Source organism: Hyperolius riggenbachi, chromosome 4 (assembly GCF_040937935.1).
Source record: "Hyperolius riggenbachi isolate aHypRig1 chromosome 4, aHypRig1.pri, whole genome shotgun sequence".
Lineage (NCBI taxonomy): Eukaryota > Metazoa > Chordata > Amphibia > Anura > Hyperoliidae > Hyperolius > Hyperolius riggenbachi.
This window is the reverse complement of record NC_090649.1, coordinates 436,735,065-436,752,998: the sequence shown is the minus strand read 5'-3', so window position 1 is coordinate 436,752,998 and position 17,934 is coordinate 436,735,065. Positions and strand designations below refer to the sequence as shown.

Genomic DNA, 17,934 nt, shown 5'->3' with positions numbered 1-17,934 from the left:
GTGCACATGACTTCAGTTCACAGTGTAGTGTGCGTGAAATTGAGGCGCCGGGAAATATGGATGCCCAGTTTCGGCTAGTAGGATATCAGTAAATGTACAGATATGCTACATTTTTAAATTGGCACTTCAAATAGTAAAATATCGCCAAATAATACTGATAGGTTACTGCAACTAAATCTAACCCTATTCTCACACCGAACTCTCCGTCTACCTATGCCTAAGTTTAACCACGCCCCTGTCGATTCCTAACCTTAAAGACACCTCCCCACGGCTAACCTTAAAAACTCCCCCCCCCCCCCCCCCCACGCCTAAACTTAAAAACCTCCCCATGGATGCCTAACCTTAAAGCAGTAGGATCAGCCATACTATGCCAGGGAAAAAAACATATATATAAGTAGATAAATACTTGATCTACTTACATAACACATGTATTATACTGTCCACATTTTGATTTCAGTGAATGTTATATAGTAAATTACATGAATTCCGTTAGTGGTGGGGGCCATGTCTTTTGCCCACAGTTAAGGCTAACTCGTGATGTCATTTCTGCCCTTTACTTTTTTTCTTGTCTCCTCCAATCGCTGAGTCGCCTCAGCCTTGCTTGTAAACACAAGTGAGTAGGGGATTAGGTTTCAGATAAGCAGCTGGCAGGGAAATAAAGGAAAGAGGAGGAATACATTATAGATAAAAAGAACCCCCAGCATGCAATTCTTTGGCACCGACTACTAAAGGACAAGTGCTCCTAAGCTATGTGATAACTCCAAATCATAACAGCAGAAAAAGTTTTGAAAGTTTTGAATGCAGGATTAGCATTTTTATCACTTAATACACTCAGACCAGTTGCTGTTGAAATTAGATTTTTATGGTGACGATACCGCTTTACAGGATACCCGAAGTGACATGATGAGATAGACATGGGTATGTACAGTGCTTAGCACACAAATAATTATGCTGTGTTCCTTTTTTTCTTTTTCTGCCTGAAATAGTTAAATATCAGGTATGCAAGTGGCTGACTCAGTCCTGACAGGAAGTGACTACAGTGTGACTCTCACTGATAAGAGATTCCCCCTTTTATCTCTGTCTTGCTCTCAGAAGCCATTTTATGCTAGGAAAGTGTTTTATAGTTGGAACTTCTTATCAGTGAGGGTCACACTGTAGTCACTTCCTGTCAGGACTGAGTCAGCTACTTACATACCTGATAATTAACTCTTTCAGGCAGAGAAAGAAAAAAGGAACACAGCGTGGTTATTTGTGTGCTAGACACTGTACATACCAATGTCTATCTCATCATGTCACATGTCACTTCCGGTATCTTTTAACTGCCCCCGACGCAATTCCACCACAAAAAAATGATAAATATCAGGTGCCCGCTATTTGTAGCTGCATTTTTCATTGTGAGTGGCCCTGCCTACTATTTAGCAAACGCCTAAATTTCATAAAGGTGCCCAAATTTCCTACTTCCACTGTACATAACGTTAATGAAATCTAGTATCTTTTTGTAAGAGGCGAAAATCAACCTACCGGTTTCTGGATTGTGCAGTTGTGGGGGGAACCTGCCACACCCAGAGGAAACCCATACAAACATGAGGGAAACATACAAATGTTCGAACAGATAGGGTTGTGGAGGTAGCGCTTGAACCGAGGATTCCAGCGCTGCAAGGTCTAGAACTGTCCCTGTTACTGGCTGATTGATTGATTGATTGATTGATTGATTGATTGGTAGTGGGAGGGTGCCTCCCACTACCAATCAATCAGCCAGCAACAGGGACAGAAGGAGCAGAAGGTATAAAGCAGTTGTGTTTAAAAGTGCTAGACTTACCTCCAAAAAACAGATTGCTCAAAGTCAAAAAAGGTTATTAAAGCAGACCTAAACTCAGAACCTCCTCTCAGCTCTAAAGGTGCCGGTGATGCACAGCCCGACAACCGTTTCACTGTGCTATAAGCTTCTTCTAAGGCTGCGCACAAATGTGGCTGGGGAGAAGAATCTTTAAAAGCACTTCCGTGATGGAGCATTTCCTGTCCGGAAGTGCTTTTAAAGATTCTTCTCTCCAGCCACATTTGTGCACATTTGGCCTCAGAAGAAGCTCATAGCAGCGCAAAATGTTCATCAGGCCGTGCACCACCGGCACCCACTGCCCATCCAGCACCCCAGTAAGCCATGTATTGTACTTGATTGTTATTATGGACATTCACTTGTTTTGCACTTTTCGGGGATTTAAACGTTCTGAGTAGAGCCAAGCAGTTTCCTCTCTCCTATGTTCATGCATCACTGACCACCAGTTGCTTTGAGCATGCTGAGTACATCTAAAGACTTCACTGATATTTGAAGTGTCTTTACTGTAGTTGCTGTGGTCTGAGTGCCTGTCCTCCCCCTCTTCCTTCTTCCTCCATTGTAGAATGGTACTCTTATGCTTTATAAGAATCCCTCTCTTACTCTGTTTTTCAAGTGTGGTGAGTGTTTTAAAATGTATGTGTGGCTCGAGTATACATGGGATGGGATCTGTGGTCCTGGACTTAGCTTTAAATACTAGCAGGAAACTTAAGAATTATTATTATTAATTTTTTTTTTGATGCGTCACTGCTCTCCTTGTCACTCATTTTTCTAGATATCTTTATGTTTTACAGTTATGGTACATTGTGGGGATTTTGTCATTTAATAAAGCAATTAAAAGTGAATATTGTGTATGAAAAGTCCTGCAACTTTTAAAAATCAGATGACGGCAAATCCTTTTGTTTGAAACGTCTCAGTTACACTTAAAATTAACAAAGACTCCCATAAGTCGAAAGAGATTATTGTCTTATTGTTTCAGGTCCAGCAGAGTTTAATATTTTGTCATAGATTCTTAAAAATTTCACATAAGGCTTCCATTAAGAAACACAACATTTGTGGCCCTAATACAACTTAATAGTGAGCGTTGTCATAATGTAGCAGACAGGTAAATACCGCTCTGTCCCACTGTGTGTCTGAGGTTCTGTATACCAGTCTTGCACAAGACACTGGACCTCCAGTTGAGCACTGTGTGGTTTATGGCTCTCAGGACAATGTTGATTCTGTCCATAGCCTCTGATATTTAATTTCAATAGTTTTTTATTGGCATTTTCAAAGAATAACAGACATACATTGTAACAGTGCGGAGTTGTCTGAACAATTAGAGTCATAGAGTAGAATGTTACTCAGCTTGAAGGTATGAGATATAGATCACAGAATGTACTATAGAACATTGGTATACAATACAGATCATATACTGCACTGTAAAACGAACTGTCCTCTTTACCCAATTCACATGGCCGCGCTGGGCTTGGAAGACACTGATATTTACATAAAGGTTAGGATTATCAACAAGGACAACTGCTTTGTTCTTCAGTTGCTTTCAAAGCATTTCTCATAATGCTTGAGATTCCTTTCAGGAACACACAAGTATACCAAACAAAAAGTCATGTTTCTTAACTTTTGGTGGCCATTGAAATGCAAACACCATTCCTTATCTAGGTTAATTCTGAAATGTACACAGTTTGGTTTAATACAGTTTAGCTATAACATTGTAGTGATCTTTTTTTCTCTCTCTTTATTTCTCCTGCTAGACTATTGTCCGAGGCAGTAAACCTCCACTAGATGCTTCCATCAACGGCTTGCTAGAAGATTTTGACAACATTTCTGTAACCCGTTCAAATTCTCTTAGAAAAGAAAGCCCACCCACCCCACGTCAAGGACATTCCAACCATTCGAAGAGTTACCCAGAAGAAAATGGCTTCTTCACCTTCTCTCACTACAGCTGTGATGTAGATATCCCCAGAAGTAGTATCTCTGAGAGATACAAGGAACGGAGTCTGAGTGCAGAGGAGGCTGAGGGCTATTACAGGGCAAACAAGCCAACCAGGCATAATGGGCATCCAATTAAAATGAGGTCCTATGAAGCCTATTTTCCTGAAGTAAAAAATGTGAAGGCTGATATGTTGAGTTATCCCTCAGACTACCATCCACAGCTGGAGACAAAAAGTAAATCTGTTGACCAGTGTGGGGCATCATGGGATTACCACAGGGTCACTGGTGCATCTCTTCAGGACTACAGGGACTACTTTCCACCTTCTATTACAGGGACCGTCATGATGAGTGAGGGCTCAAAAGAAAGACTTGAGTATAGTGAATGGGGAGATGGTCTCTCCAAGGATGACTATGATAAAAGACCCAAGTCATCCTATGTAACTCAAACAAGCCCTCAACCAGCCATAAGACAAAGGTCAAGATCAGGATCAGGCCTTCAAGAACCAGTCATACCCTACGGTGCACTGAAAACAAACCAGCAAGGGCATTCTTTTACTTCATACACTTACCCACGTTTGTCAGAAACCGCAGCGTGCATTCCAAAGGTAATACTTCTAGATTTCCTACTGAACTTCTTATCTATTCAAAGAATCTTAAATTGACAACGTAGCAATATCAGAAATAGATTCAGTAAATGGCTCTGCTGAAATACAGCCGTATAAATAATTCAAAATATCATTTGTTAATAAGTACATTAGCATCAATGCTATAGCCATCACATGCACTGCCAAGAGTATTGGGTGTTTATGACTATGAAGTAGAGCGGGGATTTTGAACTCCAGTCCTCAAGGACCGAGGTCCTCACACGTTTTTGGCACAGCTCAAACTAATTGATGGAACTGAATCAGGAAAGATGTGGTTTTTCAAGTACAACACATTTCTCCATTTCTCAGTCCATCCTAAACACTGGCATAGATATGGCCTCAAGGACTGGAGTTCGACACCTGTGAAGTAGAGAGTTGAGAAGCAACTGGGGCAGCAGGGAGGGGGGCACTATTGTGTGCTACAACACAGATGTAGAATGGACTCCAGTGGACTCTGGATACTGGAAAAATGTGTTCAGGCTTCATTCTCCAGCATTAAATATGCATGTCCATGTCAGGCAGACTGTTTCAAAGATAACATTCGTTATCAGGCAGATAGTCTGTTTCATGAAGGAGCAGTTTGTTTTGAAATGTTGCAGTATTTGAATATACACATGAGGATTTCTATAGAGTAATGGGGAAAATATGTATTTAAGGGTAGCCTCAAAGCGAGAATGGGCTATTTCCATGGAAGGATAAGCAAATGACCTTGGACTCCACCTGGATCTTGAAAGCAAACTAAAATAGCACGACCTTTTGATCAAACAAGACCTTTCTCAAATGGGTTTTGAAAGTTCTTGTATGATCGGAACGTTGTGCTATTTGAGTTGTGGTACTATTATCCAATAAAGCAGCATTGCTTTCAAAATCCAGGTGGCATCCTGGGTCATTTGATCCTCATTTGGATTATTACCCCTAAGGGTCAGGGGCTTCTGGTTTGAATCCCTGGTCAGTGATAAGGTGTGTTGGTCTTCTGCATATAGCATATTCATGTAAGGCCAGTAAAATTAATGTGTGGGCAACAAAAGGCACTTTTGCAGGTATTTCCCTAACGCACGTTGGATGAGTAATAGAACTCCCGTCACCAAGAGCTGCACTCCATTAGAGCTCCTGCTCTGTGCAGCTGATTGCTTCTACTGGGTGGGAGCTTTGGGGCAGTTTGTTGGGCAGTCTAACCTGGCTGTCAGTTTTGGAGATTAGAATCTAGCTAAACCTTGAAATGTAAAGATCATTTCTGAAATCACATTACAAAAAAGACTTGTGAACACAGAGGAGAGTTAAAGTCTGGCACTATGCAGTTTATTTGGAACATAAAGTGCAGGTGCATCTAATAGGAAGAAATTGTGGAGAGGGGGTATCGAAAACACTCTATAATGAAAAAACACAGAGACAACGGGAACTCAAATGGCGCAGTATGTCACAAATAAGTGGAAGGAAAGGAAAAAAAATAGAAATAGTACTCACAAAAGGAGGTTGCAAAAGAGCAACCAACCACTATAGACAGGTGAAGATCTATGAATCTGACTCCACTTGGGTATGCAGGCAAGCATGGTGGCAAAGCCACTATGTGCCAGAGGTATACCACTGCCAAAGGAAGGTAGAAAGCCCAAAAGGGAAAATGAGGCTTGCAAAAGTATTATACAACTGTGTTAAAAAACAATAAAATAGAAAAATATGAGGTGGCTTACTTTAATGAAGACAATTTCATAAAATAAATACATTTTACCGTACTATGCACTGACAATGCTTTGTGTGGATCTCTGACCACTTTCTCAAGCCAAATAAAGTGCCTCAAATTATTTAACACAAGGTGCTTAGTGCTCCACCACTGATGATACCATCAGTGCTGGAACACTAAGTGCCTTGTGTTCAATAATTTTAGGCACTTTATTCTCCCTGAAGAAGTGGGTAAGAGACCCACAAAATGCGTTGCTAGTGCATATTAAAATTGTTTTATTTCATGAATTTGTCTTTATTGAGTTAAGCCACCTCATAATTTTCTATTTTATTGTTTTTGTTCTAAAGTAATCTTAGGCACCTCTTTTCGCATTTTGTGCATTCAATAATAACAATGTCCAAAATGACCAATATGATCACAAATGTGTCTATTTATTGTAGCTGTTTTGTAGTCAGGGGAAGGCTTTGGGCGTCTATGGTGCATGGCCTAACGACCGTTTCACGGAGGTAATCCTTGCTTCTTCAGAGGCTAGTGCACCAAACGTAAACGGCTTATGCAGTACCGATCGATGTTTATGGCATATCTGTTATGAAAGTGGAATTTCCCTTTAATATTGCTCATGAGTATTGTCTTTTTATAGCATCTGGAAGAAAGGAGAAATAAGCTGACATATAAATAGTGTGTCACAAATGCTGAAGGTTTTTTGTTGATAATTATACGTAGCTTTGTTCTTATAGAAAAGATGCATTGCTTAGTTCATCCTGACAGCGAGATATATATTAGGCAATCTATAACTACTATAATCATTCTGCTTTATGTTCATTATCGCAGTTGTTTGTGGCACATTATCATTAGGAACACAAAAGTGTAGGATTAGTAATATTTGTGGAAGGCAAATGGAGTGTCTTAACCCAGTGTTTGCCATTATATGGGAATTATTGCAAAAAGTTTTAGTGAAATTAAAGATGAGCTGAGTTTACACTTAGCAGAGCAGGATCATCCACCAGGCAACCTAGGCAGGTGCTTGGGGCCCAGTGGGTGTCAAGGGGTCCACCTGCCACCTTCTTTGACCTTTCTCCACTTCGGCTTACCAAAAAGACAACAAGGGGGCCAGAAATTACTACCTGACCTAGGGCCCCATTACATCTTAAGGGCCCTTTCACACCGGGGCGGTGCTGTGCGTTTTCTTTACCGCACCCCACCGCCAGGCACTGAAAGTCTATGGAGACTTTCATACTTCCACGGTACAGCATGACGAAACGTTTTAGCCGCATCCCTGACGCTAGGACAAAACTACTTTCGTATTTGCATACTTGCGTCGCTCTGCATGGACCCGGAAGTCATGTTAGTATGGTGGCGCGGGGTATGTTAAAACGTCAACGTTGTGTAGTTGCAGGCATGCATGCGTTTTAACAATATGCTTCCATGCACTTCCATATATATTTATATCTGCTGGCCAGATAAAGGTAGGAGATTGCTTAAGCTGGGAGTTAGCAATTGTGTTTGTTGCAATTAGCATTCAGTGTAGAGGCAGTGGGGGTGAATTCCCTGGGGGTGAGAAGTCCAGGGCTCACCCGCACTTCCCTCTAGTTATCGTATGGTGGTTTGGGGGCCCCAGCCAGTGAGAGAGACTGGGGCCCCCGGCTGTCGTGCGGACCAGTGTTTGTCACTTCCTTATACCCAAAGCAGGAAGTGATGGCAAGCGCGGGTCACTTCCTGGTTGGCTGGTGGCCAGACAGAGAACACTGTGTACTAACGTGATGTTGCCTGAAGGCCTGTTTCTGGCTGTGCAAAGCGGTGCGGCGGAAGCGACGCACTGCATCACTGCCGCCAGTTTGTAAAGCCGGCCTAAAGTCCACCTAAGACGAAAAGTGTTTCAGGTACCATACTTACCTGTGGCTTCATTAAGTCCCATTGAGGCTGCTCGTCCCTCGCCGAGTTATGAAAACTTGCTAGGTCTTTTTCCTCCAACTCACTCCCCGAGCCCCATGTCTTATGCCCCGCCCCCTTGCAGAGTAATGTTGTGGTGCTTCTGTGGCCCTCTCTATCCCTGCAAGGGGGTGGGGCTAAGTGTGGGAAGACAGAAGATTTGGGGCTTGGGAAGTGAGTTGGAGGGAAAAGACCCAGACGGTTTTCTTGAGCTTTTTATGAGAAGAAAGATAAATAGAATGTTTGTTATAGAGTAAATGCATCCTGTACCGAGTATCTTACAGCTGGCATACAGGTGACTGCAGCAGGCTAGACTGTAATAGTAGCAGGCAACCATTTACCGCAATGATCACTGCAGAGCTGGAATTGTCAAAAAGGACGTCTCCGGCCTCCAGCTGGGACAGCTTAACTCAAAGCTAGTCTGCCCTGCTTAAACTATCAGGACTGGCTTTAATATACATATTTTAACATGACTGTAACTGTTAAGACAAGCCACATAATATTGTGAAATTATGCTCATGAATTTTCATGTGTAATCTCTGACTTCAGGCACATTTTAAGGAGCTTAGAAAGGAAATCTAAAAACTTGTCGATCTATTCCATTTTAGCAAATTAATGTATACGGCACGAGTGATTAAAATATATCAGCGCCAAGTTAAAGGACCACTATCATGAAAAATGGTAACATTTAAAGTACCCCCACACACACACACATATATATATATATATATATATATATATATGTGTGTGTGTGTGTGTGTGTCCGTGTGTTGTGCCTGGTTCGCTTGCACCATGCGGTCGTGGGGGGGCTTCAGGCAGTGGTTGGGACGAACTTTGGCAGCCCTGCTTGCGCACATAGGTCGCAGCTGTGTGCACGGTGGGGGGAGGGAAGGGGGGGCTGGACCTCTATTGGCCTAGTGCCTGTTATTTTACAGATGGGCCTTTTTGCTGGTATATATATATATATATATATATATATATATATATATATATATATATATATATATATATATATAAAATGTATAAAGAAAAGTGCAAAATATCTTTTTTCCTCAAACAGGATTGTGTATACTGCTAGATCCCAAAGATGGCCACTTCGTGATCTGGCCAGCTACTACCCAAAGTGGCTGACTGATGCGGCCAATACGCAAACAACCTGCTCCTTTCAGACTTTGGTCGGCCAGAATGCAACCTGACGAGAGGGCTGGCCAAGTCCAGAAGTCCGAAAAAAGGGCAAAACACCAAAGTTTAGCGGCTTAAGTTACGTTTATTCACTTAAAGCCAATGGTAACCGCTTAATAAAAAAAGAAACCAGATACTTACCTAAGGAGAGGGAAGGCTCTGGGTCCTAATGAGCCTTCACTTTCCTCTGCCGGTGCCCTCGGTGCATCGCTGGCTCCCTGGTTCAGATCCCCCGCCGCGGGGGACTTCGGAAGTCTTCAGTATGGAGACAGGTGGCTCCAGACTTTCCAAAGTCACCTTCGCTGGCAGAAGGAGCAGTATTTGACCAATTTAGTCAAATACTGCTCCCGGGGACAGCACAGCACCGAGAGAGGAGAGGGAAGGCTCATCCTTCTCCTTAGGTACGCATCTGGTTTCTTTTTTATGTAGCGATTCCCATTTGCTTTAACTATCCCTCAGAGGGGCTCACAATCTAATCCCTACCATAGTCATCTGTCTATGTATGTATAGTGTATGTAGCGTAGTGTAGGGCCTATTAAGAGGGTACCCAATTAACTAATCTGTAGGTTTTTGGGATGCGGGAGGAAACCAGAGTGCCTGGAGGAAACCCACACAGACACAGGGAGAACCTACAAAGCAGATAGTACACTGGCTGGGCATTTTTGGCTGCTTTTGTGCCCCTCAATGGTTTTACCTTCACCATCTATCCTTAATTAATTCCCGCTTTTATTCCCCAGCCACTTACAGGGTTGGTATGCCACGCTTAGTGAATATCATTTGCGCGCGACCCTTGTACAGTACATCTTACAGTTTATGTTGCTCGGATTTATATGCTTTCAGTGCCACACAGGCAAATATGCTTCCTGAACGTGCTACAAATGTGTGAATGGTGATCATCTCTCTGTTCTTCCTGAGAATCCTGACCATCATCAGACACATAAGCCAGCACAATAATAACAATGCGGCGGTAATATTACTGCCGGGCTAGGGAAGATCTCGGCAGATCTGAAGATAGAGGCAGTGATGCATGACAGATACAATGCAGTTGAACATCTCAAGCTGTTTCTGTGTTTAGCAGAATGATGCGGTTCTGAAGTTTTGTTGTTGTTTTTTTTGTACATATCACCCCATCAGGCTGAGCACATTGTGTCCTGATTCATAATGACTAGCCTTTCCTTCTCTGAATAATAAAACAAAGCATAACTTTTTGCATAGTGTCTGTGATACTCCACCGCCCACCCTTTCTTTACCCGTTGCCTGTCTGCAGAGAGAATAGATAGGGTGAAAAAATATGGTAGTGAAGATCAGGAGCATCGCTAGCCCTAAAGATCCATGGCACGTGCCACGGATCTATTCTGGGATGCCCCGGATGTCCCCAAGGAAGAGTCAGAACTCTGAAGCCTCTATGAGGGCATGCTGGGAGCTGTGGTGTCTCAATGGTGGGCATGCTGGAAGCTGTGATGCATCAGTGGGGGGTATGCTGGGTGCTGTGGTGCCTCTTTGTGGGCATGTTGGGTGCTGTGGTGCCTTTATGAGGGTATGCAGGAAGCTGTGGTTATTTTTTTGGGGAATGCTGGGAGTTGTGCTGTCTCAATGGGAGGCCCGTGGGAGCATGGGAGGGGATCCATTAGAAGGTCAGGGAATGCCAGACAACCTGAGAGCATACAAATCCACCCAGCATAAAGCCAGACCCGCCAGCACAGAAGCCAAGTAACTTGCCTCGTTATGTTTAAGTGACACTCCGTATTCATGTCATATGCTGCATTTATTTATTGTATTATTGGAGAGGGGGGCTTTATCCAACATTTTGCTGGGTAGGCCTACTTAGACCACTGTTAAGGTCATGTAAATTTGTCTCCACCCCGGCCACACCCACATTCTGGTGCATTGGCCTCACTCATTTTTTCTGCTGCAGTGCCCAAAAGTGCCCCGGGTCTCTTAGGATCCTAGCAACACCCCTGGTGAAGATTATAATTAATCAGGGCAGAGGTGTAACTACAGGGGAGCAGCCCTTGTGACCACAGGTGGGCCCTGAGCTGTAAGGGAGCCCCTACTGCTACTTCACTTCCTCCGATAAAGGAGTCCATGCTTCAGATCAGGTGTTTTTGTGGCTACATTTGTCATGGGTGTAAAGGTTATGATGTCCACACTTATTTTATGACCCTTGAGGGTCACCAGAAGTAGGCAAGGCAAAGGGTGTGAACACTGGGGTGGGGCCACCAAAGTTTTCCTGGAGAGCCCCACGATTTGTAGTTATGCCCCTGAATCCGGAGTACAGATGGCTGACTTCTCCTTCTCCTACTTCTCTAACTTCTCCTAGAGGAGAAATCATGGAGAATTACTTTATGTGATTTACTTTATTATGTGATCAATTACATTTGTAAGCTTTTGGTTGACTGGTCCCAACAACAAAATCACGTGTCACTTCTGTTTCCTGTGTAAGCCAAAAAAGGAAGTAGAAGTGAGGCATGATGTCATTGTTGTGACCAGCCAGTCAGAAACGAACAGATCACATGATTCTCCATAATAACTCCTCTAGGAGAATTAATGTTGAAGAAAGTGATGATATGTGATACTGCTGAAGTCCCTACAAATAGCAGGCCTCGGAGCACAGAGGGCAAGTGCAGATCACTATCTAATCTTCTCTGTACTGATGTGGACAGGGAGTCTCTGGGGCTCTTTTACTGTCGTTTATTCACAAGTTGAGCTTGGCTAGAAATGGTGAGCATCGCCCCATACACACACCAGAGGGTTCTAGGCAGGCATGCAGATCGGGCAATCTCTGCTATTGCCTGCCGAGGGATCCAGTTGTTATTCCTACATACAGGTGAAACTCGAGAAATTAGAATATCGTTCGAAAGTCCATTTATTTCAGTAATTCAACTTAAAAATTTAAACTGATATATGAACGAGACTCATTACATGCAGTGAGATATTTCAAGCCTTTGTTATAATTTTGGTGATTATGGCTTACATAGTTACATAGTTATTTGGGTTGAAAAAAGACATACATCCATCAAGTTGAACCAGAAAACAAAGTACAACTCCAGCCTGCTCCCTCACATGTCCCTGTTGATCCAGAGGAAGGCGAAAAAACCCTTGCAAGGAATGGTCCAATTAGCCCCAAAAGGGAAAAAATTCCTTCCCGACTCCAGATGGCAATCAGATGAAATCCCTGGATCAACACCACTGGGCATTACCTAGTAATTGTAGCCATGGATGTCTTTCATCAGAAGGAAAGCATCTAAGCCTCCTTTCAATGCAGATATAGAATTTGCCATAACTACTTCCTGTGGCAATGCATTCTACATCTTAATCACTCTAACTGTAAAGAACCATTTCCGAAATAAATGGCTAAAACGTTTTTCCTCCATGCGCAGATCATGTCCTCTAGTCCTTTGTGAAAGCCTAGGGACAAAAAGCTCATCCACCAAGCTTTTATATTGCCCTCTGATGTATTTATACATGTTAAATAGATCCTCTCAAAGGCGTCTTTTCTCTAGACTAAATAAACCCAGTTTATCTAACCTTTCTTGGTAAGTAAGAACTTCCATCCCTCGTATCAATTTTGTTGCTCGTCTCTGCACCTGCTCTAAAACTGCAATATCTTTCCTGTAATGTGGTGCCCAGAACTGAATTCAATATTCCAGATGTGGCCTTACTAGGGAGTTAAACAGCGGCAATATTATGCTAGCATCTCAAGTTCTTATTTCTCTTTTAATGCATCCCAAAATTTTATTAGCTTTAGCTACAGCGGTTTGGCATTGAATACGATTATTTAACTTGTTGTCGTTGAGTACTCCTAAGTCCTTCTCCAAGTTTGATGTCCCCATCTGTATCCCGTTTATTTTGTATGGTGCTAGACCATTGGTATGACAGTTTACAGTTTATGAAAACCTAAAAATCTAAATCTCCGACCATTAGAATATTGTGAAAATGTTCAATATTCCAGGTGCAAAGTTTCAGATTCTAATCAGCTATTTCATCCAAAACACCTGCCAAGGGTTCCTATTTCATATATTAGTTTCACCTTTAAGTTCAGGTACTGAAATAAATTGACTTTTGCACGATATTCTATTTTTTGTTGATGTGTGGTTTGAGACACCACCAATACCGGTGCATGTTTATATGAAAAAATTACAGAAGAATGAGAAACACTAGGAGAAGGTCCCTGGCCCTGTGAGCTTATAATCTAGAGTGTAGTGGATGGAGACATTGGGCAAGGAGACCCAAGAGTTAGAGTATGAGGCAGTTAGCCTCCACTGCTACCTGGCTATTCTTCTCTATTTTTAATTTGCCTTTCAAAGTAAAGCTGCCTTGAAAGATGCTAGAATTATCTTTCCCGGAAAAGTTCCTATTTTCATTAAAAAGGTGCAGATTTGCAACAACAGTTAATAGTCCAGTGCTAGTAAATGCAAATGTATATTCATATTTGTTTAAATAATGGAAAGCTGGACTTGGGCTCTAAAGAGGAACTGTAGTCAATATAACATACTGAATAACACTACTTATTTTTACAGTATTCATTTATTAAATATCTAGGTAGTGTTTGCCCATTTATAAAATCTTTCCTCTCCCTGATTTACTTTCAGAAAGGTATCACAGGCAGCAACATCTTTAGTACTGGCAGGTGATCTGTGCGGAATGTTTGTTTACAGAGAGTTCTAAAGCCAGTAGAAAATATAGTTTGTCTCCCAGAATGCTTGAGAGGAGAATTAGGCAAAAAAATAAAAAAACAGCCTAGGCTAAACATCACTGGGAGGGCGGGACTACATAACAATATACAGCATTATAAAGCTAGAGGAAGTGTTTCTGATGCTGAAACCAGTAAAAGTGGGTTTCTTGAATCATTTACTACATTCTACTATATGTTGCTACAGTGCCTCTTAAAGAGAAACCGTAACCAAGGATTAAACTTCATCCCAATCAGTAGCTGATACCCCCTTTCTCATGAGAAATCTATTCCTTTTCACAAACGGATCACCAGGGAGCTCTTTATGGCTGATATTGTGGTGAAACCCCTCCCACAGTGTGATGTCAGGACCATGATGCTGACATCACACTGTGGGAGCCTTGTTGCACTGTGGGAAATAACAGCTGTTTACAACTGCCAAAAATGTAAGCAGCATCTCCTTCCACTGACATCACCTGCCGTTAGTAAAAAATGTCACCATGTGATAAATGTCAGAATGTAAATCAGGGAGAGGAAAGGTTTTACAATGGGCAAACACTGACTAAGTTGTTTATTTATTTATCATTATTGTAAAAATGAAGCACTGTTTTATTACATTATTTTCACTGGAGTTCCTCTTAAAAATAAAATGGTCCTAATGTGTGAAAGTTTTACTCCTTAGCTTACACCATCAATCATTTCTATTAAAACGGGGACTACTGACTACACTGTAACAGCCCTATCTGCTTATGATTGAACACATGCATGTATGTAGACTTTTGAGGGAACATATAGATGAGTTATTCTTAAAATATTTACTGTGAAGAGATTTGGAGTACAATGATTCTCCATTGTGTTTTTCACAAGCATTTGCCCTGTTTAGTCGCTGCATCATTTCCTATTGTCTTTGGTGTTCCTCTTTGTCCTGCAGACAGTAGCATTTCCCATCCATTCTCAGCTTTAGACCAGCAGCAGGCTGTATTCTCCCTCCAGAGTCCCAGGCTCTCCAGTAATGATATTAGCACGCTCACTTATTCATTTGTACTGTGAATCGGTGACCCGGCACTCAGACAAGACCCACAATTGCATTTCGCCACAGCTCTGTGATGGATTTCATGTCAGAGCACAATCCGCTCGGCTGATCTGATCTTCAACGCTTTCTCCAGTCTCCTCCTACCCTACTGTTCACTTCCTAAGGGAGGCTAATTGAATACTGCAGAGGAAAAAAAAATAGATTCCCTGTGCATGGTATAGTGCCAGATCCGTGTGCCATCCACCGATTTCGTCTCCATTAAAGACTGTTTGTAAAATAAATAGACTCTCATCTCTTATTTTCTTTATGCTTGTAATATTAACTCTAGTATTCCTGCTAAATATTTATGTTTTATTTTTTTCCCCCATCCTTTCAGTACAAAAGGGGTTAAAAAACACATTGCTGCACACTGTGCTACTAATTACCGCTCAGCTATGAAATAGAATGAGCATCATTAATTTTGCTCAGCTGCGGTGTTAAGCGGCTCTTTGCATGGAAATTGCAGTGATCGCTCTGTATACCCCATTTTGCAGCCAATTTTTTTTTTCTTCCAACTTTATCGCTTGGATGTTTTCGTGATCAAGTCCCATATTGCTAGCCAGGGAGCTAATCCCGTGCTGCTTTATATATTTATAGCTAATAATCATTGTATTCCTCTGCTCAGTGAAAGAATGAAATGGGCTTCCCAGGCCTTCTTCAAAGCTTGACTTCTTTGGATAGTACAAAAAAAAAAATGTCCCGAACCACTGTCCATTTATGTTTTAAAGTAGGGGGGTCAAACTCAATCACGTAAGGGACAAATCGAAAACATAGTATAAGTTGCAGGCCAAATTGTTCATCAAGATATTACATTTATTGAACAGTCTAAAACTAAGTGGCATAACTATAATGAACGTGGGGAAAAGCTCCTCCACCTTCTGCAGAGTAGCGCAGTGGAGCAGTTTAATACTTACCTGCCCCAGTGCTGCTTTGGCAGAAAAGGACCAAGATGAAATGTGGCCCAAGGCATGATGCTAGCCTTCACTTCCCCATAGTCTTTTTGGTAAGTTCAGGTGGCGGGAGGGGGTTGGGGAGGTTACCATCTACACATGGGGGGTTTGGATCCCAAGAAGGGGCCTCGGGGGTCCCGTGGGTTGTTGCTGTCCCACACCTCAACTTGACAACGTTTTAACCAGAAACACTGTCACCTCTGTGTGCTGACTTTCTTTTGTGTAATTGAAGCTCTGGAGGTCTTTATGAAATGGCAAGGAGGCCTTAGGCCCCCAGGCCTTACGTTTGACACCTGCATTTTAAAGGATACCTGTAACCACTCAGCGAAAAAAGTGTAAATACTCAACTAAGAAAAAGAAAGATCCTGGATCCCTCAGAGCCTCCCTGGTCCTCTCTCTGCCCCCTTGTTCCACCCCTGGGCCCTCATTGCAGTGATCCAACTTAATTGTCAAAAAGGTCTCCGGCTCAGGTCTCTTGGTACTTTTGAAAATGAGTGGCTTTGTACTGCGCACATGTGTGTGTACTTGCGCGTGAGCAGTACAGAGCAGCTTGGAATCTTCAGTGGAGGCTCAAAGATGCAGGCCTTGGCAAATTTGAACGTGAGTCAGTCAGTGGACCGAGCAGATGTAGAGAGGACTAGGAAATCTCTCATGGTGCACATGGTACAATTTTTTCAATTAGATAATTTAGTTCGATTATCTTGTTAGATCGAATATAAAGATTTTTCCAACATGTCCGATCTGATTTTTATTGAAAAAAACAGGTTAATCGTTCGTTTTTCTTCATCGAAGAAAAAGATTCTTTTTAACTTTCATTTCATTTGATCGTTTTGGTAGAATAAACAGGAAAATCAAACGTTTTTATCGTACCATGTATTGGGCACCATTAGAAGCATAAGAAAAACTCATTCATGAGATAAACAGATAAGCTTGTCCCATATGCAATTCACTTTTTTCCTAAGTTTTCTCCTAGGTGATAATTTTTCATCTTCTCTTTAAATTAACTTTTCAGCATTTCACAATTAAAAAAGTACCAAAAATAGAGAAGTACTATCAAAATGATTTTGTGTATTTTCGTGCTTGCTGAAAGGTTTAAAAGGCATTGTATCAATAAGAAGGGCCAGTTCAGGAGCCCTGTGGCAAACTGTAGCGTTTCTGCTTCTAGAGCCCTGCAAGTATAATAGCAGCCATAATTACCTATTAGTCCCGGCGGGTGAGCGGATGGGCAACGGCTGCACTCTGAGACACGCTGTCTTCCTCCCACTCTATGACCCGGCGTGTCATGTGTAAACACTCATAGAGTGGGAGGGAGACAGCGTGTCTCAGAATGCAGCAGTTGCCTGTCCGCTCACCCACCAGGACTAATAGGTAATTGATGGCTGCTATTATACTTGCAGGGTCCCGGGAGCAGTGCGAGCGGGGGGAGCAGGCAAAATATAGCAGGGTTGGGGCTGTGGGGGCCTCAGCAGAGGTCAGGGCCCCAGGGCAATTGCCCTCTTTGCCTCTATGGTAGCGCCAGCCCTGTCGATAAGGTATGAAAGTATCAACTTGGAGAAAACTAAAGAGTAAAAGGGAATTGCATATTGGCCTTGGAGAGGTAAACCATTTATTGTGTCATAAATCAGATCAAGTGTGATAAGGGCCCTTATTCAATAAACCTTTCTCACCTCAGCACCTAGTGATTGAAAAATTGCTGAAAAGTAGGTAAAAAGTGATATCAAACTTATTTCGAGTATTTTCTTGCTTTCACTGGCTTAAAAAGGACTTTTTAATCAGGATTATATCATTTACTGGCCAATAGGCCTTCTTCAGACTCTATTCTTACAGGAATAGAGTCTACAGGAATAGAGTCTGAAAAAGGCCTATTGGTCAAAGGCTTACACTTTTTCTTTTAAGTTAGCGTACACATGGTATATACGGTACCTTGCCGGCAATAAAGATACTGGCATCCCTAAATGGAAGAATCTAAATGGGCAATTTGGACAAATGCTGACTGATTGCTGCTGCTGCTGCTAATTTATAAATGAAGATATATTGTAAAAAT

General features: G+C 42.1%; 1 protein-coding gene across 5 annotated transcripts in view; it reads left to right on the top strand.

Moving 5' to 3' along the window:
- PAK5 (p21 (RAC1) activated kinase 5) overlaps positions 1-17,934 on the top strand; it is a 245,399-nt gene that overhangs the window by 192,089 nt on the left and 35,376 nt on the right. For all 5 annotated transcript variants that reach the window (XM_068232530.1, XM_068232528.1, XM_068232529.1 and 2 more), the window contains one exon: positions 3,583-4,368. In XM_068232530.1, the coding sequence (XP_068088631.1) occupies positions 3,583-4,368 (786 nt within the window). The remainder of the gene's footprint in view (positions 1-3,582; positions 4,369-17,934) is intronic.